This window comes from Pelophylax lessonae, assembly GCF_965119305.1.
Source record: "Pelophylax lessonae genome assembly, chromosome: 6".
NCBI lineage: Eukaryota > Metazoa > Chordata > Amphibia > Anura > Ranidae > Pelophylax > Pelophylax lessonae.
The window spans coordinates 30,110,896-30,131,938 of record NC_138773.1 but is presented as its reverse complement, the minus strand read 5'-3'; the positions used below and the strand labels follow the sequence as shown (position 1 = coordinate 30,131,938).

The 21,043-nt window shown below is 44.6% G+C and overlaps 2 protein-coding genes across 2 annotated transcripts in view; both read left to right on the top strand.

The window, feature by feature from the left end:
• Window positions 1-21,043, top strand: part of LOC309558513 (uncharacterized protein) — a gene marked incomplete at both ends in the record, with an annotated part of 379,547 nt that overhangs the window by 4,816 nt on the left and 353,688 nt on the right. The gene's annotated exons all lie outside the window — the stretch shown is intronic.
• Window positions 3,236-21,043, top strand: part of LOC309557649 (NACHT, LRR and PYD domains-containing protein 1b allele 5-like) — a gene marked incomplete at its 5' end in the record, with an annotated part of 81,043 nt that continues 63,235 nt past the window's right edge. Inside the window, 5 exons of the mRNA XM_082260439.1 lie at window positions 3,236-3,248; window positions 6,941-6,949; window positions 11,217-11,246; window positions 12,965-12,994; window positions 20,940-20,954. Coding sequence (XP_082116565.1) covers window positions 3,236-3,248; window positions 6,941-6,949; window positions 11,217-11,246; window positions 12,965-12,994; window positions 20,940-20,954 — 97 coding nt within the window. The remainder of the gene's footprint in view (window positions 3,249-6,940; window positions 6,950-11,216; window positions 11,247-12,964; window positions 12,995-20,939; window positions 20,955-21,043) is intronic.

Here is a 21,043-nt window from a genome sequence, read left to right as displayed (position 1 = left end):
AAAGAACTTCTGATTTGAATTAAATTGTTGCTGCCAGTGCCAGCCTATTTGCAGAAGAAATCCTGATTTCTTTGAATAAAATTGTTGCTGCCAGTGCCAGCACAGCCTATCTGCAAAAGAAATCGCTAAGTAGAAGTCACTCCTCTCTCCAGTCCTCCACTTACCTTGGGTGTGCTGTGTGGTGTGGCTGCAGAGTGTTCCCGCTGGACATAGTACAGGAGATGGTCAGAGACTCCAAACATGATAAAAGAGATGGTCAGAGACTGAGGACATGAGATGGTCAGAGACTGCAAACATGATACAAGAGATGGTCAGAGACTGAGGACATGATACAGGAGATGGTCAGAGACTGAGGACATGATACAGGAGATGGTCAGAGACTGAGGACATGATACAAGAGATGGTCAGAGACTAAAGACGTGATATATTAGATGGTCAGAAACTGCAGACGTGATACAAGAGATGGTCAGAGATGATACAAGAGATGGTCAGAGACTGCAGACGTGATACAAGAGATGGTCAGAGACTGCAGACGTGATACAAGAGATGGTCAGAGACTGCAGACATGATATAAGAGATGGTCAGAGACTGCAGACATGATACAAGAGATGGTCAGAGACTGCAGACGTGATACAAGAGATGGTCAGAGACTGCAGACGTGATACAAGAGATGGTCAGAGACTGCAGACATGATATAAGAGATGGTCAGAGACTGCAGACATGATATAAGAGATAGTCAGAGACTGCAGACATGATACAGGAGATGGTCAGAGACTGCAGACATACTACAGGAGATGGTCAGAGACTGCAGACATGATACAGGAGAAGGTCAGAGACTGCAGACATGATACAGGAGATGGTCAGAGACTGCAGACATGATAGAAGATAGAAGGACACTAGGGGGGCCGGAGAGCACAGGGAAAGCAGATGGCACTGGAGGAGCTGAAGGGCACGGTGGGGGGGGGGGGACTGGAGAGAATTAATGGGGGGGGGGGTTTGGAAAGCATTGCAGGGGGGTTGGAAGGCGCAGGGTGTGGATAGCCCGGGGGGGCGGGCAAGGAAAACCAGGGGGATGGAGAGCATGGGGGGGGGGACTGGAGAGCACTGGGGGGGAACTGGAAATCACTTAGGGGGGAGCCAGGGAGCACAGGGGGGTGGAGAGCACTGGGGGAGCCAGAGAGCATAGGGGAGATGAAAAGCACTATGTGGACTTGATGAGCACGGGGGGGGGGGCTAAGGAGCACAGGGGGGTTAAGAGCACTGGTAGGGGGGGTTAAGAGCACTAGGGGGGAGGGCTAAGGTCACTGGGGGGGCAGTAAAAGAAGTTGTATAGGAGGGGGATGGGACGGCTGCATATAGAGAAATTGATATTTCCATATTTCTCCTAAATGCCTGCAGAAGTTAAGGAGAATCAGGCATCCATCCAGCAGCAGCAGGTGGAGGAATAGGGAAACATCAAATCCTCTATATGCAGCCGCCCCATCCCCCCTCCTATTCAGCACACACGGGCTGCACAGCACTGATGAGACACACCATGGTAAATAAAATTCAGGCTCCTGGCCATGTAAGACACAGGATCACCTTGTGACAGTCAATCGGGATGACTGGTGGTAACTAAACTGGCAAGGTAACTTACTGGACAATGGCCGACCGGACACCTGGATGGGTATTGCAATACCTGAAGCGACCCACTGTCTCCGCTGGGCTGGGTGGCACTGGGTTACTGAGCAGTGAGCAGGGTGACCAGGTCCCTGGGCTGAAAGGTCAGGTTCCAGTGGCACTTACCTTCTCCCTGCCGCCGTCCCCCACGAGCACCCCGGAGTCCGGACTGAAGGAGCTTCCATCTGCAGCTGCTTGAGAGATGCCGATGCGAGCTGGGCTGGCCGCGCCGGGCAGGACACCGGCGGGAAGGAACATTTGACACTGTGTTGACTTCCGGCTCCGCGGCCAATCAGCCTTCTGCTCAGGGGGGTGTGACTCACACCCCCCTGAGCAGAAGGCTGATTGGCCATGGAGCTGGTGTTGCTGGCAAATCTATCTTCATGCTCCACCGGCCGCAGTGAGGGAACTTCTACTTGATCGTGATGTGATGACTGACTGAGTGAGAGCCGTGGCCCACCGGGAATATGCCCGGTCTGCCCTATGGCCAGTCCGGGCCTGTTGGATGATATTATGCACTGTAGATGATAACTTCAAACTCTTTGCAATTTTTCTCTGAGAAACTCCTTTCTGATATTGTCCCCACTATTTTTTGCCGCAGCATTGGGGGAATTGTTGATCCTCTGGACATCTTGACTTCTGAGAGACACTGCCACTCTGAGAGGCTTTTTATACCCAATCATGTTGCCAATTGACCTAATAAGTTGCAAATTGGTCCTCCAGCTGTTCCTTATAGGTACATTTAACTTTTCCAGCCTCTTATTGCTACCCGTCCCAACTTTTTTGGAATGTGTAGCTCTCATGAAATCCAAAATGAGCCAATATTTGGCATGACATTTCAAAATGTCTCACTTTCAACATTTGATATGTTATCTATATTATATTGTGAATAAAATATAAGTTTATGAGATTTGTAAATTAGTCCATCCCTTTTTTACTCACAATTTGTATCCTGTCCCAACTTTTTTGGAATTGGGTTTGTAAAAGCAAGTGAGAGGAAATCTCTCAAAAAATTCCCATCTTAGAGAGTTGTCACCAGAACATTTAAAACAACCTTACAAGTTTTAAAACAAAATAAAATAACTCTTTATGAACTCTTTGCTAAACGCTAAACAGCACTAATTACCTTCTTCCTCCTCTTCTCCCATTATCTATTTTTTTTTTTTAATTTTGTTATTTTGATGTTTATACCATTAATAATTACTTTTTTTTTCTTGTAAATTATTTATTTATTTTGTGGCTGTCCCATTAAAAAAAATATAACATAATGAATCCAGTATTAACATTCTTCAGTAAATAGAGCTTCTATGTTCCTGCATTGTCTATGGAAGTTATTAAGGGATTCTATCTCTCATATAATTTTTCCTGATAGAATGAAACAAATAGATTTACACAATGCAGAGCTAACTCCTGTGATATTACAAAAAAACACAAATTAGTTGACGTTTTGTAAGAGATATCAGTTGGAGGATACTTTGTTGCTTCTTGCTGACCCAAATATGTATATATATATATATATATATATATATATATATATATATATATATATATATAAGTTGCATGTGGTTTTACCGGGATGGTGCCTGAAGGTATCAGCCATAATCTCGGTATAGTTTTTTTCAGCCATCGGCTGGCTTTCTCTTGAAAGCGCTCCGAGCGACTCATTTCCAGTGTTTCTCCGGATTACTGTTTCCAGTGATTCACCTGTAAAAAAAATCTGATGCTGCGGCTGGAGCTAATACTCTTTCACTGACTCTATGGCCTTGGAGGACCGGAGCAATGTCATGACATCACTTCTGGTGCAGGCTGGAAGTACATTTTTTTTTTTTAAGTTTGGTTTTAAAGGGTAACTCCACTTTCATGGGGAAAAAAATTGCAAATAAAGAAAAAACAATATAGCATATAAAATTACGACACAAATCATATTTTAAATGAATGTTTTTTTAAAAACTACCTTTCCTTTTTAATCGGCAGCTGTTGTAATTTTCTGAAAATGCTATGCAATATGGCCGTCTGGAGGTGTTCTGTACACAGAATGTATAACGACCACACCCCCAGAAACATCATTTCCTGCTTGTGTGATTGGCTCACCAATTTTCCCAGAAGTCTGCACTAAGATACAAGTCCGATTTCTGGCATCCCCTGCAACAAAAATGTCATTTTGGGTGAGATATTCCCAATAGGAACACGTCTAAAGGGATGCAGGCCCAGCAGATTTCCTCATTAGAGCCCTGCAGCTGCCACAGCTGATAGATAATTATGAAACCACTCCCATTAGACCCACTCAGCACAGAGGAACAAACAATGATTTCTTCAGAATAACAAAAGGTAGGAATGTGAAACAAAGTTTGTTATAATCCCTGCAATGTACAGAGATCACCCAGAGGGGAATGTTTTTTCTCAACAAAAGTGGAGTTACGCTTTAAAGGTAAAGAAGAGATTTCGGGTCTTTTTGACCCCAGATCTCTTCATAAGGAGGTCCTGTCATTCTTATTTCTATTACAAGGGATGTTTACATTCCTTGTAATAGGAAAAAATACGGTAAAAAAATTAAATGGACAGTGTAAAAATAAAAAGTAAAATAAACAAGCAAAAAAAAAATCTAAAGTGCCCCCATCTCTCCATGCTCACACATAGAAGTGAACGCATACATAAGTCACGCACACATATGGAAACAGTTTTCGTACCACACATGGGAGGTATTGCCATAAACGTTAGAGCAAGAGCAATAATTCTAGCACTAGACCTCCTCTAACTCTAAATAGTTTACCACTTTAATACCGGGCACTTTCACCCTCTTCCTGCCCAGGCCAATTTTCAGCTTTCAGCACTGTTACACTTTGAATGACAATTGCGCGGCCATACAATACTATACCTAAATTAAATTTGTATAATTTTTTTCACACAAATAGAGCTTTTTTTTTGGTGGTATTTAATCACTGCTGTTTTTTTTTTTTTATTTCTTACAAAAAAAAAAGAAAAAAGACAGAAAATTTTGAAAAAAAAAGTTTTTCTGTCAGTAAATTTTGTAAATAAGTAATTTCTCTCGTTCACTGATGTGCGCTGATGAGGCGGCACTGATAGGCTGCACTGATTGGCACTGATGAGGTGGCACTGATGAGGAGGCACTAATATGCCGCAGTAATGGGCACTGATAGATGGCACTGATGGGCAGCACTGATGAGCACTGATGGGCAGCATAGATGAGCAGGCACTGATGGACGCTGATAGGTGGCACTAATAGGCGGGACTGATGGGCACTGATAGGCAGCACTGATGGGCACTGATAGGTAGCACTGATGAGGAGGCACTAATATGCTGCAGTAATGGGCTCTAATAGGTTGCACTGATGGGCACTGATAGGCGGCACTGATGGGCACTGATAGGTGGCACTGATGGGCGGCACTGATGGGCAGCACAGATGAACTGGCTTCACTAATGGGCACTGATTGAGGACACTGGTAGGCACTGATTGGTCTCACTGATGGGCATTGATTGGTGTCACTGATGGGCATTGATTGGTGTCACTATTGGGCATTGATTGGTGTCACTGATGGGCACTATTTTTTCTTTTCTGTAACCGGGGCACTGATGATCAGTGCCCTGATTACCTGTCCTGGACTCCCCTTTAAGGAGGAGTCGCTTATCGGCTCTCCTCGCCACACACTCTGACAGACGGCACTTCCTCATTTACATGTGACTTCACATGGGTAAAGAGCCACCTCATTTGCTCTTTACCAGGATCGGGGTCGAACCGTGTCCTAGGAACACGTGATCGCGGTGCTGTGCGCACCCACGGGCACGCGAAAGCGGGCATTCTGGGGCACCGTCATATGACGTCCTCCCAGAATGAGAGCCGCACCGCTCCGCTGTCATTTGACAGTGGGTGGGCAGCAAGTCGTTAAAGTAATGCATATGGACATTTTTGAGTACCATAGTTTGTCACAATTCCACGAGCATGCATAATTTTAAAGCGTGACATGTTAGGTATATATTTACTTGGCGTAACATCCTCTTTCACATTATACAATAAAATTGGGGTAATTATTGTGTTTTTTTTTTTTTTTAATTCATTAAAGTGTATTTTTTTCTTTAAAAAAATTGCATTTACAAATTCGCTGCGCAAATTTCTAAAAAATTTCTAAAAAAAAAAAAAAAATGTAAAATCCCCAAAAAATACTCCAAAAACGTAATATATTGCAGCATCTAGTTCTTAGATGTGGTGGCTGCATTCGTTTTCTTTTTATAGTTTTTTTTTTTAACCTGTTGAATCTGCCAGTAACACACTTCCTGTTCTAATGTGACAACACTCACTAAATCTTCTGTATCAGGACAACAGAAAAAGATAGGACCAAAGATCCTCACCCTTCTCTTATTGTCTACAACACTGAGGGTGTAGTTCTGTGGTCCTCAAAGAGAACTTAAAATTAAATTGGTAAAGGAACAGCACAGGTAGAGTGCAGTGGCAGCCCGTCCATTGGGGGCGCAGGGACTCCGCCCCCCCATCCATGTGTCCGCTCCTTTAATCTACAGGCAGCGTGCCGGACGCATGGATTCCAATGGGTTTTTTTTTTTTTTAAGCACGTGATTAGAGCCAGATGCTCTAATAGGCTTCAAAAAAGGGTGGGTCTGGGGCACAGAGCACTGCGCCCTGAGCCCACGCAGTTGTGTGACAATAGCGAATGAATATTTGCTATTGCCACACTGATTCTCCTCCTGGTGAATCAGGAAGTGGGTCCTGAGACCAGTTTTACGATTGGCCGAAAGGAGAAGCCATGCTATTGGCCAAGGAGGAGGAGGAGGAGGAGGAGGAGGGAGGAGACACAGGGGAAGCCCTACCCGGGGAGGAGACGCAGGGGGAAGCCACCGCCGCTGCCTGCCCAGGGTGAGTAAGCCAGCGACCCGGGGGGGGGGGGGGGGTTAGTTGTGCGGGCTGGAGCTGGAACTGGTGTGGTCTGGGAGGGGCCACCGCTGGTAGAGTGTACAGAAAGTAATAGGCTCACAAGATTTATGGCAGGATCAACAGGTATTTTTGTGAACCTGTTAAACAGATATAATACATAGTGACTTTTTTAGACTTGTAATTGTTATCAGCCATGTTTGTTCTTTCGTCTGTTCTATTTATTAGCAACCAGGGAATGCTATATAAAGATGTTCATTAATATGATGATGGTGTTTATCACTGCAGTTACCAATTTTTATGTACATTGGTTTAGTCCATTCTTTCTTGCTGAGGTTTTCCTATTAATTTTGTCTTTTTTCTTTTTTTCGTGTAATACAGTTCTCATTGGTAAGTCTTCTAGTAACTGAATGTTTTGTATCTGTCTTTATAGATCAGTAGTTTATATAGAATAATTATTTCTTAGAGAAGTTCATTCCCCTCTGTTATATCTGCAACTGATAGAACCATACAGATATTTACATTGTACAAATCTAAATCTAACTCTTAAAATTTTATAAGGTACACACATACTTGTTGTCATTGTGTGAGATATATATATATATATATATATATATATATACTGTACATACAATATGTGTTTATGTACAGTAAAATTGTCAATCCTTTATCATTTCCTGCTGATCATACTTGCAGTAGGATGGTTTAGAGCCGATATGTGAACAGTTCTTTTCTAGTCATACCACAGCATCTCAGTTGGGTTGAGGTCAGGGGAGAACTGGGCCAGAGGGCAGGGGGGCAATTGCCCCCTGGGCTGCTTTGATGCCCCCTAAAAAGGCTGCGCCACTCCTGCCACAGACATGCCAGATTCCTGGAGAAGAGAAGTAAAAAGTCCCCACTGCCGATCCTACAGAGCGCGGGATGAAGAAAAGGACAGAGCGCAGGCCTCCTCCCCCAGTATGGATGGTGTAAACTGTGTCTGGGCAGAGGCCGGTTCCATACCCCACTGGAGACTCTCCTGCCCTAGCTAGCCACGACCAAGCTGTTCCAGCTCCCCCGAACTGCCCCCTGCTGGCCAGGTCGGGAACCTGGGTTTGGCCGGTGAATAGAGAGCACCAGGAGCACAGCTTAAGCCTGGAATTGGGGTCAGGAGGAGACCAGGAAGAGGGGGAGTGGGAGGGGGGCCGAATCGCACACAATGGGTTTCTGGTTTGTATTTGCTCCCTGGGCTGAAAGTTGCCAGTCAGCCCCTGGTTGAGGTCTAGACATGGTTTGGTCATTCCAGAATGTGAATTATCTTCTGCTTAAGTCATTTTGTTGATTTACTCCTATGTAGTGATGGAAGAATCTGCCCACATACAATTCAAAAGTTCGAAATTTGTTTGCAATAGATTTTCATTCAAAGATTTAACAAAGTCCTTAGGATACAAACATTATCATACAGATATGAAAAGATAAATGCACCCTCAAAGGTAATCAAGGGGTAGATCCTTGAAAACATAATACAAAAACCAAGTATAAAATGTTGATCCTACTAAATTATTCTACTGCTTGCCAAGGCATAAGCAAAATAAATATAATTATTCTGACAAAAACAGATCAAGGACATTACTTCGAAAAACATTACAGCAACAAATGGTCAAAGCATTAAAAGATATTGGTGCACTTATAACCCAAAAAGTAATCTAGCACCTCAAGGCACTGCCATTATGCGGGGCTGCGGGCATACTACAGAAGATGCAGTTTTATGCAGCACTGCATCTCCTGTAGTATGCCCGCAGCCCCGCATTCTCTTGTACCATGCCCGCAGCCCTGCATTCTCCTGTACCATGCCCGCAGCCCTGCATTCTCCTGTACCATGCCCGCCGCCGCATTCTCCTGTACAATGACGGCCGCCCTGCATTCTCCTGTACCATGCCCGCCGCCGCTGCATTCTCCTGTACCATGCCCGTCGCATTCTCCTGTACCATGCCCGCCGCCACATTCTCCTGTACCATGCCCGCAGACCCGCATTCTCCTGTACCATGCCCGCCGCCACATTCTCCTGTACCATGCCCGCCGCCGCATTCTCCTGTACCTTGCCCGCCGCCGCATTCTCCTGTACCATGCCCACCGCCGCATTCTCCTGTACCATGCCTGCAGCCCCGCATTCTCCTGTACCATGCCCGTAGCCCCGCATTCTCCTGTACCATGCCCACAGCCCTGCATTCTCCTGTATCATTCCCACAGCCCTGCATTCTCCTGTACCATGCCAACGGCCCCGCATTCTCCTGTACCATGCCCACAGCCCCGCATTCTCTTGTACCATGCCCACACCCCTCCATTTTCCTGTACCATGCCCGCAGCCCCGCATTCTCTTGTACAATGCCCGCAGCCCCACATTCTCCCGTACCATGCCCGCAGCCCCGCATTCTCCTGTACCATGCCCACAGCCCCGCATTCTCTTGTACCATGCCCATAGCCCCGCATTCTCCAGTACCATGCCCACAGCCCCACATTCTCCTGTACCATGCCCGCAGCCCTGCATTCTCCTGTACCATGCTTGCAGCCCCTCATTCTCCTGTACCATGCCCGCAGCCCTGCATTCTCCTGTACCATGCCCACAGCCCTGCATTCTCCGGTACCATGCCCGCAGCCCTGCATTTTCCTGTACCATGTCTGCAGCCCTGCATTCTCCTGTACCATGTTTGCAGCCCTGCATTCTCCTGTACCATGCCCGCAGCCCCGCATTCTCCTGTACCCTGCCCGCAGCCCTGCATTCTCCTGTACCATGCCCGCAGCCCTGCATTCTCCTGTACCATACCCGCAGCCCTGCATTCTCCTGTACCATTACCGCAGCCCTGCATTTTCCTGTACCATGCCTACAACCCTGCATTCTTCTGTATTATGCCCACAGCACTGCATTCTCCTGTACCATGCTCGCAGCACTGCAGGGCATTGTGGCACTATAGACAGGAGAGAGCCTGGTGCGCTCATCTGCCCAGTGTCTACTGCTCTGTCCTGCTCTTGCTGTCACTCCGTACACACTCACACCCCTCTGACTGCTTTCATAGTCCTATAGAATGTGGGGGCCTTTTGGAGGGCGTGAATTTTTTTTGGGGGGGGGGGTGGGGGGCAGCGTTTCATTCTTGGACCCAATGTCTTGGGCCAGCCCTGGGCTGCAGGATGCTCTTCTTCCAAGGGGGCCTCCTCATCTTGACACGTCAGAGCTGAGGAGCCAAGGAGAAGCCGATGTCTAAGCCTTTGTGCAAGCGGCTGATGAGAGAGATGTTGCTGATGAGGTGGAGTAGGATCACGACTCGAGGACCCGCTTGAAGTGACATTGGTTGGGATTAGATGGGTTTGTTTTCCCACCTCCTACCCACATTCTTTGCTGGAGTAAAGTACCGATTTCACAGTTCGGACACAAGAGTGTTACAGTGAAAAAAGTGTAAAGCTGGAGAGGAGAGGGAGCTCTTTCCTCCTCTCCAGACCTGGCATATTTTATCCAAAACTAAGCTGACAGGTGTAGTGATGCTGCTGTCACTACTCCTGTCAGCTTGTGGTGGCAGAAACTCTCCTAGCAGTGCCTTCCCTTCACCTCACATGCTACAGGCACCCAAACATAGAGGAGGACACTCTGGCAAAAACAGCAGTGTAAAATTTCCTGTATAGTCCTTGTATAGCTGACTGGGATTGAGGGGAGTAGGATTTGAAGCCAATCAGTTGCACTGCAGTCCTCATGTACTTACTGGACACATGCTGATAGGAGGAGAGAGCGATTTGACAGGGAGATTTGTTCATCAGTCTGTGTCTCCTCTTTTCACTGTCCAATCACAGCCTGGGGAGGGACAAGACCTGTAAGTGCTAATGAACTGTACCTGAAAAAAATTAGGTCTCCTGCCCTGCCAGGCAGGTCTGTGCTGTGTCTAAGAACTACTTATTTCATATGTGTATTTATCTGTTTTCCTGGAGTTCAGCTTTAATAATAATCACTTTATAGAATGAAGCCCCTTGTGCCCATTGTCTTAAGCCCCGTACACACGTACCGATCGTCGGCATACAAGCGTCGGCGGACGAAAGATCTGCCGATTGTACGCTTGTTAGTATGGTGCCTCCGACAGCTGTCAGCGCACATTCTGCCGACAAGAGTCTTTCTTGCAAGCATTAAAATTTTTGTATGCCGACACCAGAACGGACGATTGTTCGCCAGTCAGTACAGAATTCAGCCGACAGACCGCAGATTTGCAAGACTGGGCATGCTCAGAAAAGAAAAAACACAGGGAAAGTTAACCATTACATGACATCACTTCTGCAGTCGGCTGTAGTCGGCGGACAAAATTCTTGGGCAGTCTTTGCACTTTTCAACAGACACCGACATCCCGGGGAGAAAAGACGAACGTTTGTATGCCGACGATCGGTACGTGTGTACGGGGCTTTATGTTCTGTGGATTTGTGAATGTTCTCAGGAACTTTTTCCAGTAATCATAGAGCACATTCTACTCTTATATCTTATTCTTCAATTCAATGTATTACCATCCAATTCACATCCTGAGATCAATAGTAGATGACATTCAGTAAATGGAGCTCTTCTATTTCTTCCCCATTTTCCATGTATAATATTTATTCTACTTTCTGTTAATGAGACTTGTTTTATACATTTATCTTTCTTTACCAGAAACAGGAAAGAAGAAAACTCCAGTTCCAGGTAAGTATTCCAGTTACTGGACTTTATTTTTCCCTTGTAAATCTCCCTCTCCAGTATTTCTGGGACTCTAATGAACATCTTTCCATCATAACTGGACACAATGATCAATAAATGGAGCTCTCATGTTCCTCCACTGTCTCTGGAAGATGTAAATGTTGTAGTGGAGGACGTAATAGATATTGAGACGTGACTCAGAAGTATGTGCCACCACATCCAATTAGTACATTACAAAAGAGAAGAAATGGAAAGGTGGGTAGGACTTTAACCACTTAAGCCCCGGAGGATTTGGCTGCTAAAAGACCAGGGGGTATTTTGCAATTCGGCACTGCGTGACTTTAACGGACAATTGCGCGGTCGTGCGACGCTGTACCTAAACAAAAAACGTCCTTTTTTCCCCACAAACAGAGCTTTCTTTTGGTGGTATTTGATCACCTCTGTGATTTTTTGATCACGCGCTATAAACAATAAAAAAGCGTCAATTTTGCAAAAATAACAATATTTTTCACATTTTTTTATATGAAATTCCCCCCCAAAAAAATTTAAAAATCAAAATTTTTTAACATTTTTGGCCAATTTGTTTTATGCTACCTATGTTTGGTAAAAAAAAAAAAATCGCAAAAAGCGTATTTTGATTGGTTTGCGCAAAAGTTATCGCGTTTACTAACAAAGGGAAAGATTTTTGTCATTTTTGTTGTTTATTTTTTTAACGCGTAATGGCGGCGATCTGCGATTTTTTTTGCGGTACTGCGACATTGCGGCGGACAGATCGGACCCTTGACTGACATTTTTGACACTTTTGGGGGTACCAGTGACATTTCTACAGTAATCAGTGCTATACATATGCACTGTTACTGTAAAATTACACTGGCAGTGAAGGGGTTAACTTTATTTGAGAGGGAGGGGCTGTGTGTGTCCCTAGGGGCGTGATTCTAACTGTGATTGGCTGCGGCTTGAGCTGTAGGAACAGTGATCAACGGTCCTACATAGTAGAACCGTATGATCATTGTTTCTACACAGGGGAGAATGACAGGCGGCTTGTTTACACTAGCTGCCTGCCTTTCTCCCTCTGCACCGACAATCGCAGAGTGAGCGGCGGACATCGGGTCCGCCGGTCACACGCGCGGGGGGGTCCGTGACCGCGCGGGAGATCCCCAGAGCCTCACAGGCTAGTGACGTATATATATACGTCACTCTGCCTGTGAGGGGCTGAACGCCGCAGTATATGTACTTGCGGCGGTCGGCAAGTGGTTAAGGTAGCCACTGGTAATCCCATAAGGAAACATGAGTACTCAAAAGGTAATAAAAAAGTAAAGAATTTATTATGACAACATGTTAAAAAATATTATGAAAACCATTTAATGGGGAATGTAGTGTAGTGGAAACTGTGCAGCATCTCCCGAAACGAGGTAAGTATGGCTGTGCAAAAGAACCTGTTACATGTCCATGTCAAGCCAAGATCTGGTACAGGAAAACACAGAATCTGCGATGGTCTTTGATATCCGGCCGAACAAGAATCTCAAACGTCATATGCCAATGGATCACTACGCATTTCGCTTATAACTTCCTCAAGGGATCCTATAGGTGCCAAATCCCAAGGGGTTTGATGACATATTCAGTTATTGGAGCTCTTCTATTTCTTCCCCATTTTCCATGTATAATATTTATTCTACTTTCTGTTGGTGAGACTTGTTTTATACATTTATCTCTTTCTTTACCAGAAACAAGAAGGAAGAATACTTCAGGTGAAGGTAAGTTGTCCAGCTACTGGACTTTTATTGTTCCCTTGTAAATTCCCACCTATAGTATTTCTGAGACTCTAATGACCATCTTTCCATCATAACTGGACACAATGATCAATAAATGGAGCTCTCATGTTCCTCCACTGTCTCTGGAAGATGTGAACGTTGTAGTGGAGAAATTCTCTCCTTCCATTATATCTCTACCTGATAGATACAAATAAGGGACTGAACCTTGGTTCAATGGTTGCTGTAAGCTAAGTGCATTTTCTACAAGAAAATAAAAATACTGTTGATCCTGACAGAAATCCTGTGTCATTGCCACCTAATTGGAGCTGAACAGAGCTATTAAACAATGTACTCAGCTTCCCCAGCTATCCTTTTTTAGCTGTATGCATATCTTCCAACAGTGTTGGATTGTGTGGGACAGTCCTGCCTTTTTAGCTTCATCCGGCTGTCCCATGTACAGGGGGTTTGTATGCAAATGATCTGTTCCTGTACATTGTGCCCACAATGCATTCATATGCACATTGTGATACTATTTGCATATTAATTTGGTCATGTAATCTGCATATATTTGATCTGATGGTGAGGATTGCATATGAATGAGCTCCTCTGTCTTTGTCATGCAAAGCTGACGGAGGCTTCTCCTCTGCTCCTGTCACATCCACAGGTGAAGGGAAGACTTCCCTCTGCCACTGCATGTCAGAACTCCGGCAACTGGTCTAAAGGGGAAGGGGCCTGTACTATGGGGTGGGCTGGGCTAGGGGTCTGTACTGATAGGATGGTTTGTACTGGGTACCTATATTGAGAAGAGGTTGGCAGGGGGTCTGTTCTCGAAAGGGGGCTGCACTGAAGGGGTAGTTTGTATTGGCGGCCTGTATTGAGAAGAGGTCAGGAGGGGGCTGTACTGTGGGTTGGGTTGGGCTGGGGGGCTGTACTCAGGGGTTTGTCTGTACTGGGTGGGTCTGTAATGAGCATAGGTGTGCACAGCCTATTACATTAGGGTGTGCACCCCAAAGCTTAAACACGCATATGTGTGTGTGTGTGTGTATATGTACAGTAAATATATATATATATATATATATATATATATATATATATATATATATATATATATATAGTATTTACACACACAGACTCACAATCTCTTATAAATAAATGTAAGAAGCATTTTAAAATGCATTAACACATGAACAGTGTCAGAAGGGCAGAGATTGGTGTAAGCAAGGCAGTGGATGGTGTTGGTAGTTTTTTTTTTTTTAATTATTTTATTACTTTTTACAATTAAATTTTGTTTTATTATTTTTTACAGTTTTTGTATTTTTATAATTTTTTAGAAGCCTTGTTTGGGGGCTTTGATGAAATATCAGGAGTCTAAACAGACCCCCGATGTCTCACATTTTAGACAGAGAAAGGGACTGAGGACAGATATTCCCCAGTCCCTTTCTCTGCAGTCTCAGCTGCACTGGACAGGGAATGAATGGGAAGTGTGCTGTGTTGAGCAGCTTCCTGTTCATCCACAAACGGAAGCATAGTAAACCCGATTTACTATGCTTCAGTTATGAATGGACATAGTGAGCAATTGGTACTGATCACTAACTGAGTTCATTCAGAAATGGAAGAGGCTGGTAATAAACATCCTGAAACATCCCACTGTGTGCCTGCAGCAGCAGCTGGCAGGAGAGGAGAGAAGGGAAGTTGGCAGCACTGTTGGGTTGCAGGGGCATCAAGTGGAATCTGCACCACATAGGGTGATTAGGGTGTGCCCAGGCTTACCCAGCACACCCCCTGCACACACCTATGGTACTAGGAAGGTGCTGGAAAGGGGTCTGTATAGGGACAGTCTGTACTGAGAAAGTGGGCAGGGAGTGGGGTCTGTACTCAAGGGGTGGAAGGGGGGTCTTTACTGGAGTAGTGGGCTGGAAGGGCGAGTCTGTGCTGAAGGGGCTTCAGGGCTTTGAGGGTAATCTGTACTATGCAGAAATTCGGGGCTGTTTGGGGGAACCTGTACTGTGAGGGATTTGGGCTTGGAGGGGGTAATATTTCATTTACTCAATACACTAGCATGTGTATTACATACTTCTGACCCCTTTACACTCTACATTACATTCCCCTACCCCTGCACTCTGTATGTTACACAAGACTGTACTCTGTGCATCACGCATTCCTTGGCCCTGGGCTCTTTGTTATACACTCCCGCCCCTGCACTCTGTGTGTTATACTCTCCTGTGCTCTACACAGTAGACACTGTGTTGTACATGATGCACCCTCTAGTATGCTAATAGTTTAGCACAGGCAAATTTATTGACTCATGGTAAGAGTCTGAAATCTGGATCAGGGTTTACTGCAGGTCAGGCTAGATGACTCACAGAGGCAGGTCTCTGGTGCCTCCCCCTGGTTCTGGAAGTTTGGAGAAACTTCTGGAAGTTGGTGGGATTTACAGTATATGCATTTTGAAATGTACTCTAAATGCAAGTGAACGCAGGATTCACAGTGACAGCCTGAATGAGGCATTAGGCTCCAATCACATTCAAGCGTTCTGAAAAAATGCTCATCATGTTTGTGGTGCCATTCATTGGTAATGGCACCCAAAATATGGATAGCAAACACGCATTTTCATGTGTGTCAAAACACATAACAAATGTGTCACAATGCATGGTAAAAAAGTACACAAAGGTCATTGCCCATATAGATGCAGAAGATCCATTGGCAGGTTTGTCATATGTAAACCTATCCATGTAATTTCAGGTACTTCTATAGCACTGTCAATTTACGCAGCGCTTTACATATACATTGCACATTCACATCAGTCCCTGCCCTCAAGGAGCTTACAATCTAAGGTCCCTAACTCACATTCATACATACATAGTAGGGCCAATTTAATACAGGATCCAATTAACCTACCAGCATGTCTTTGGAGTGTGGGAGGAAACCGGAGCACCCGGAGGAAACCCACGCAGCCACAGGGAGAACATGCAAACTCCAGGCAGGTAGTGTCGTGGTTGGGATTTAAACCAGCGACCCTCTTGCTGCTAGGTGAAAGTGCTAACCACTACACCACTGTGCCAAAATGCGCAATAAAAGCACATTGGGGTGTGTAAATGGGGCCTAAACTTGATTACTCTTTTATAACACTCTTGTTGCACATTCTTCAAATCAATGCATTAAAGAACCAATTCAGATCCGAGATCAATATTAGATGACATATTCAGTAAATGGAGCTTTTCTATTTCTTTCCCATTTTCCATGTATAATATTTATTCTACTTTCTTTTGGTGAGACTTGTTTTATACATTTATCTCTTTTTTTTTCTCGACAATTTTGAAAAACAAAACAATATTTTTTACTTTATGCTATAAAACATATCCAATAAAAAAAATGTAAAAAATCTAATGTCTTTATCAATTTAGGCCAATTTGGATTCTGCTACAATTTTTGGTATAAAAAAATCCCAATAAGCGTATATTGATTGGTTTTTCGCAAACGTGATAGCATCTACAAACTGTGGGATATATTAATGGGATTTTATTTATTTATTTTTTACTAGTAATAGTGGCGATCAGTGACTTATAGCGGGACTGCTATGTTGTGGCAGACAAATTGGACACTAACTGATACTTTTGACACTTTTTTTGGAAACCAGTGACACTAATAGAGTGATCAGGGCTAAAAATATGCACTGTCACTGTCTTAATGACACTGGCTGGGAAGGGGTTAACATCAGGGGCGATCAAAGGGTTGACTCTGTGCCTAGCCTGTGTTTTTGTACAGTGTGGGAGGTGCTTTTACTAGAAGAAGGCATAGATCCATGCTTTGCAGGAATATAGGATCCATGCCTTCTGTACTGACAGAACAACAATCTGCCTTGTTTACATAGGCAGACTGCCATTCTGCCTGTGTACAGGATGATCGGTGGATGCCGGCGGACATCGGGTTTGGGGTACCCGCTGATTGACTCCTGCTGTGCACAATCAGTGGGAGAAAACCACCGGAAGCCACCAGGAAGTACGGGATCACTTATACATACGTGATCCTTTGCACAGCCGGTTCTCTGTAGCAGTAAAACTGGTATAGGGTGGTCGGCAAGTGTTTAAAGATCCCTCTTCAGTATTTCTAAAGCCCGTACACACGCACCGATTGTTGGCCGTAAATAGTCGGCCAACGTACGATCGGCCGATTATCGGCTTGTTAGTATGATGCTTCCGACAACCGACTGTGACTTTTCGGCCGAACAAAATCTGGTGTGCAGGTTATAAAATTTTTGTTGGCCAACAAAGAACGGCTGATTGTTCGTCAGTCAGTATAGATTTCGGCTGACAAAAATGTGATGATCAAGACTGGGCATGCTCAGTGAAGAAAAAACACACGAAAAGTAGACCAGAACATGACATCACTTCTGCAGTTGGTTGTTGTTGGCCGATAAAATTCGTGTGCAGTCTTGAGCACATTTCAACCAACAAAACAGCACCGGACAAAAGACGGCCGAACGGTCGGCCGACAATCGGTACGTGTGTACAGGGCTTTAGACTCTAATGACCATCTTTCCATCATAACTGGACACAATGATCAATAAATGGAGCTCTCATGTTCCTCCACTGTCTCTGGAAGATGTGAATGTTGTAGTGGAGGAATTCCCTCCTTCCATTATATCTCTACCTGATAGATACAAATAAGGGATTGAACCCGTACACATCTAACTCTTGTGAGATGACATCAGATTAGCACAGATTTGTTGTCATTGTGTGAGAGATATCTACAAAAGCAGAGTTCTCCTTTGCAGTACAGGAATGTCAGCTTACTCTGCTCTCTCATCCTATCAACAAATTTCTTGTCAGCATATTTGTAGGCAGCACATCTGATTGTTTTTTTATCGCTGTGAAGTGAGCAATAAAACTTTCTTTATCATACATTGCGGGACACCGTGCAGCTTTATAATCCTTACTAACAGGGACGTCCCAAAGCAATGCAGATGAAGGAAGGGCAACACAGCAGACACCTCCTGACGCAAAGAACCTCACACAGCAGCAGTGGTGTATTTAGGTTTTGTGCTGCCATAGGCCTGACTAAGTTTGTGCACCCCCTAATTTAAATATGACCCACCCCTTCCTGTAAAGGCCACACCCCTTCCTGTTTATGACCCGCCCTGTCATCTGTACACCACAGACCACAACCGCAGTCTATCTGTGCCCATCAGCATAGCCTTATTAGTTCCCATAAGTTCAGCCTCATCAGTGCCGCCTCATTACTGCCCATCATTTCAGCCTCATTGGTGCAGCATATCAGTGTGGCCTCATCAGTGGCCATCAGTACAGCCATTAGTGACCACCAGTATAGCCTATCAGTGCCCATTAGTGCAGCCTATCACACCGGCAGGTAGCAGTGTGACTGCTTTATGGGGGTGCCAGACTGATTTGCCTCCTGGACCCTGCCCTTTGGCCCAATTCGCTCCATAAGACAGGCACTAAACTAAAATTGTAGCGTAAGCCGGTGGGGACCCTTTTCGTGCAGGAGTCGGGAGGAGGCTGTTTTTTTTTTCCATGCGGTATGCAGCTTTTTTGCTGCCCCCCTGCAAAGTGCCGCCCTAGTCCTGGGCCTTGTCGGCCTAGGCCAAGATACAGCACTGCACAGCAGACTGCAAAACACTCAGAACTTTTCATTCTCTGGAACTAGGACAATCGCCACCTAAGAAAGAAAATGATTGAGAACCTACGAGAGCAATTTTTTGTGGATTCATAGAAACATTTGAAAGCATAAAATGCTTTGGGAAAGTTTCAGAACAAAGTTTCAGAACTCCAACCTGTATCTGTGAGCAAATGTACAGCGGACTCACTCACCTGCTACCTCCCACCTTCCATATTTCCACAAAAGCTTGCAAATGTTAACCTTAGAACTGGGACTGAGGCTTCACCCTGGAAGTTGAAGCCTGGGAGTGGCAAAGGAATACCTCATGAAAGGAGGAGTAGAAGTAGAGGAAGCAGCTGACCTCTGAGTTAAGTATTTACCCTTCTTTCGAAGTGGTAACAGAAGACTCTTACCACCTGCAATTTTCTGGATATAGCTATCCAAATTTGGCCGAATCAAATGTTCTCCATGAAATGTAAATCTTGCCACCAGCTTCTTTGAGGGTAATTCTGCAAGGCAACACTTTAGCCAAAGAATCCTATGCATATGAATGTACAACAGTCCCAAACTCTATCACCCTAAACAGATGTCTTCCTCTAACTTTAAGGCTCTGATATACTCCAAAAGCTGCAACTGCTGGCTGCCAGGCATCACCCACCATGGCATACCAACAGGGTTCCAATCTTCACCCATCAGCGTGGGTTGTATCCAGCAGAGGATCTTCATTGACTGACTTGATCCCCCATGTTAAGGTCTATTGCCCTGGACCTGTACAGCAGCCACTAGAAAATGCCTTGGCAATACATTGTGCAGGATTCTGTATATGCAAGATTCAGTGCCGCTTGGCAACATTACAGGCTGTTCCATGTCATCTTCTGCTTTAAGGTCTCCTTCCCCCCTCCTCTTTAGGAAATTGCACTTTTTTTGGTGGGGGGGGGGGGCGGAATACCTGGTTTGTACAGATACCTGTTCTTATTTGCGCTCAGATCACCTAGGCAATCTGAGCAGAAGATCTCCTCCCCCCTACCTCCCTGCACTACAGTGGCACATGTCAAAGGTCCCAGAAGACTACGGGACTATTCATAATGCGCAGTGCAGTCCACGTATGTGCAGTGGCCCCCGGCTGTGAAGTCACAAGGTGTCACGGCCGGTTGCCCACAGTTGACATGCGGGTGCCAGGGACCGAAGACTAATGGAAAGAATGGCTCAGGTAAGCACATCGCTGGATCCTGGGACAGGTGAGTGTCTGTTTATTAAAAGTCAGCAGCTACAGATTTTGTAACTGCTGACTTTTAATGAACACAAATATGTCTGAAGCTCCTCTTTAAGCAACAAGGAGTGATATTTTAATTGTAATTTTTGTATTATCGTTCACATATGTCTATCTAATATATCCTTTATAATTTATTATGTATTTATATGTGTTACATTGTAAAGATTTACCTGTGTTTTTAATTCTTATGTACATGCCTTGCTCAGTTCTCTCCACGAGCTGGCAGGAAACTTCCGGCCGACCAGTGTGTGTGTATAAAGTATATACTACATCAATAGGCGTTAAAATTTGCTTGCAAAGGGAGCGTTCATGCCCCTATGTGGTACAGTGCATGCTCCGAAACACATTGCATTCTGGTCCTTAGCCCTACACATGTCATCTCGCTCCTGGCTGCCCATGACGCTGCATTTCACGCCACTTCAGGAAGGACTTCGGCCAGCTTTCTCATTCACACGGGGACTCCTGTCACATTCCACCTGGTGGTACCAGCAGCTCCCGCGGCCTGCTCCAACTGGCGTTCCGGACCTACACATATTGATGTGCCTGTATTTTTACCTATCTATTAAATAGTAAGTGGCCCTGTTTTGGAGTTTATTAAAATACACCATCTTACTGCTTTTGTGTATGTCTGTGTATTGCCAGAGTTTGATAAGCTCCACAAAATTGCCTGCCCTAGTGCATTTTACATTTTTGGACTTATTATGAACTTATAAGTACACTTCTTGCATATTATGTATTATGACCAGGCCTCTGCACCTATAACCTCCTTTTCTTGTTTGTTCTAACCTTTTTCCACCTCCCCATAGAAAATACTGTCATCCGTCTGGCTGTGTTGTGTGGCAGAGCTGTGTAAATCTTTAAACTGAATGAGCAGAAATATAAATCAGCTTCAAGCAGCAATAGCTTTTTTTTCCAGTTAGATTTCACATGTAATGTCACTATATTATAATTTATTGTATATTTACCTGTTTTATATATATACAGTAAATGGATTAAATTTACCCTTGTTTGTTGAGTCTTGCTTTGTAATGTGTAAACCTTTTTGTTTTTCTATTTCAGAAATGGGAGATAAAAGTAAATTACAAAAGCCCTTTTTTTTTTTTTTTGCTTGGAAAGATTCACCCACCCTATAATCGTGCAATGTGAATAAGTATATTTAACCC